A 1,541-nucleotide genomic window follows, 5' to 3' on the forward strand; every position below is an offset into this window, starting at 1 on the left:
CAGGAGGCTCTTGGGTTTTATCATTCTGAAATAATTACAGACTATTTGGAGTTATGATGGATGCTAAGCTAATCTAGAGGTACCCAAGATTAAACATTAAATGGCTGGAAATGAGCAAAATGAGCATGCATTGGCTCTTTAAAGCAATTAGCCAAGAGTCACATGCAATGTGGCATTGTTTTTAACATACAGATCAAGGTCTTAACAATTTGTAAAATCAGCAGTATTTGAGATGTTGCATGTTAAACAATGAATAAATAAATGGTGACTTTTGTTGATGTAGTGGTGTTCAAGTCTGCCCTGTCTGGAAGAACCTTGCACTTAATCATTGCAAACTAAACTATACCATTTGAAAAACTGGAGATGATTAATACAACCATCTTCGGGATTTTGACATTCAAAAAATGTCCCCAATTTCACTCTAAGAACCATTAAAATTAAACATTAAGGTAATGAGAGAAAGAAGTCCTGGGAATGTACTGAAAGATCACTGGAAACCTCTCCATTGTAATTAGATTACATCGAGTCTGGACTCAGACTCCACTCACCCCATCATATCCATCTTTCTGCTTCATGAGGTTTGGGTTGAGTAGTCCAATAACGGTACCCGGCTCAGTCTTCCAGTGCTCTTTGTGGACTTTGTCAAACAGTAATAGAGATACAAACACTTCCAGGTTATGGAGATCATTCAGTTTCCAGATGCTGAAGGTTTTGCCCTGCAGAGAATAAGTGCTCATTCAGAAGATTTGCTGACTGAATTGTGGCTCTTGACTTCAGAGCATATCTGAACATACAACGCATCAAACCTTGAAGCAGATGGGCTAAAAGAGCAGAAGACATGAAAAAGGTCCACACGCTGTATTAAGCACCCAGCAATTATATCCAGCAGTAGAAGCAACATTTCAATCAATACAAGATCTTTGTCAGGCATTGTCAAACAGTTTTTCACAACAAAAAACATATATTCATATACCCCTGCTACTACTATGTCACTGCTGCTGCTGATTGAAAATGCTGAGAGTTTAATACACGTTGCAGACTGTTTTCCAGTTTTTTGATTTAAAGTTGATGTCAATCCAGCACCTGAATTAGTTTTTTGGATGTGCGTGTCCTGTTTTTTTTCTTGACTACAGCAGCAGAACACCACACCGGGTGCCACTCCTGTCAGCTAAGAACAGGAAACTGAGGCTACAATTCACAAGGACTCACCAAAATTGACAGTAGAAGATTGGAAAAATTTTGCCTGGTCTGATGAGTCTCAATTTCTGCTGCAACATTCGGATGGTAGGGTCAGAATTTGGCATCAATAACATGAAAACATGGATCCATCCTGCCTTGTATCTATGGCTCAGGCTGGTGATGGTGATGTAATGGTATGGGGGATATTTTCTTGGCACACTTTGGGCCCCTTATTACCAAATGAATATGTTAACATTTTCACCCCTTTACACCAACCCAGTACTAACATAGTGTACCAAATAAGGTGGTGAGTTGAGTGTACATGTTCAACATTTTACTGTTAGAATAAATGCCATTCATAA

The 1,541-nt window shown here is 38.9% G+C and overlaps 1 protein-coding gene across 8 annotated transcripts in view; it reads right to left on the reverse strand.

Annotated features, from left to right (window-relative positions):
* mcm10 (minichromosome maintenance 10 replication initiation factor) overlaps positions 1-1,541 on the reverse strand; it is a 10,159-nt gene that overhangs the window by 5,622 nt on the left and 2,996 nt on the right. For all 8 annotated transcript variants that reach the window (XM_020601507.1, XM_020601511.1, XM_020601510.1 and 5 more), the window contains exon 8: positions 549-716. In XM_020601507.1, coding sequence (XP_020457163.1) covers positions 549-716 — 168 coding nt within the window. The remainder of the gene's footprint in view (positions 1-548; positions 717-1,541) is intronic.

The sequence above is a fragment of the Monopterus albus genome, unplaced genomic scaffold (assembly GCF_001952655.1).
Source record: "Monopterus albus unplaced genomic scaffold, M_albus_1.0 scaffold51.1, whole genome shotgun sequence".
Classification (NCBI taxonomy): Eukaryota; Metazoa; Chordata; class Actinopteri; order Synbranchiformes; family Synbranchidae; genus Monopterus; species Monopterus albus.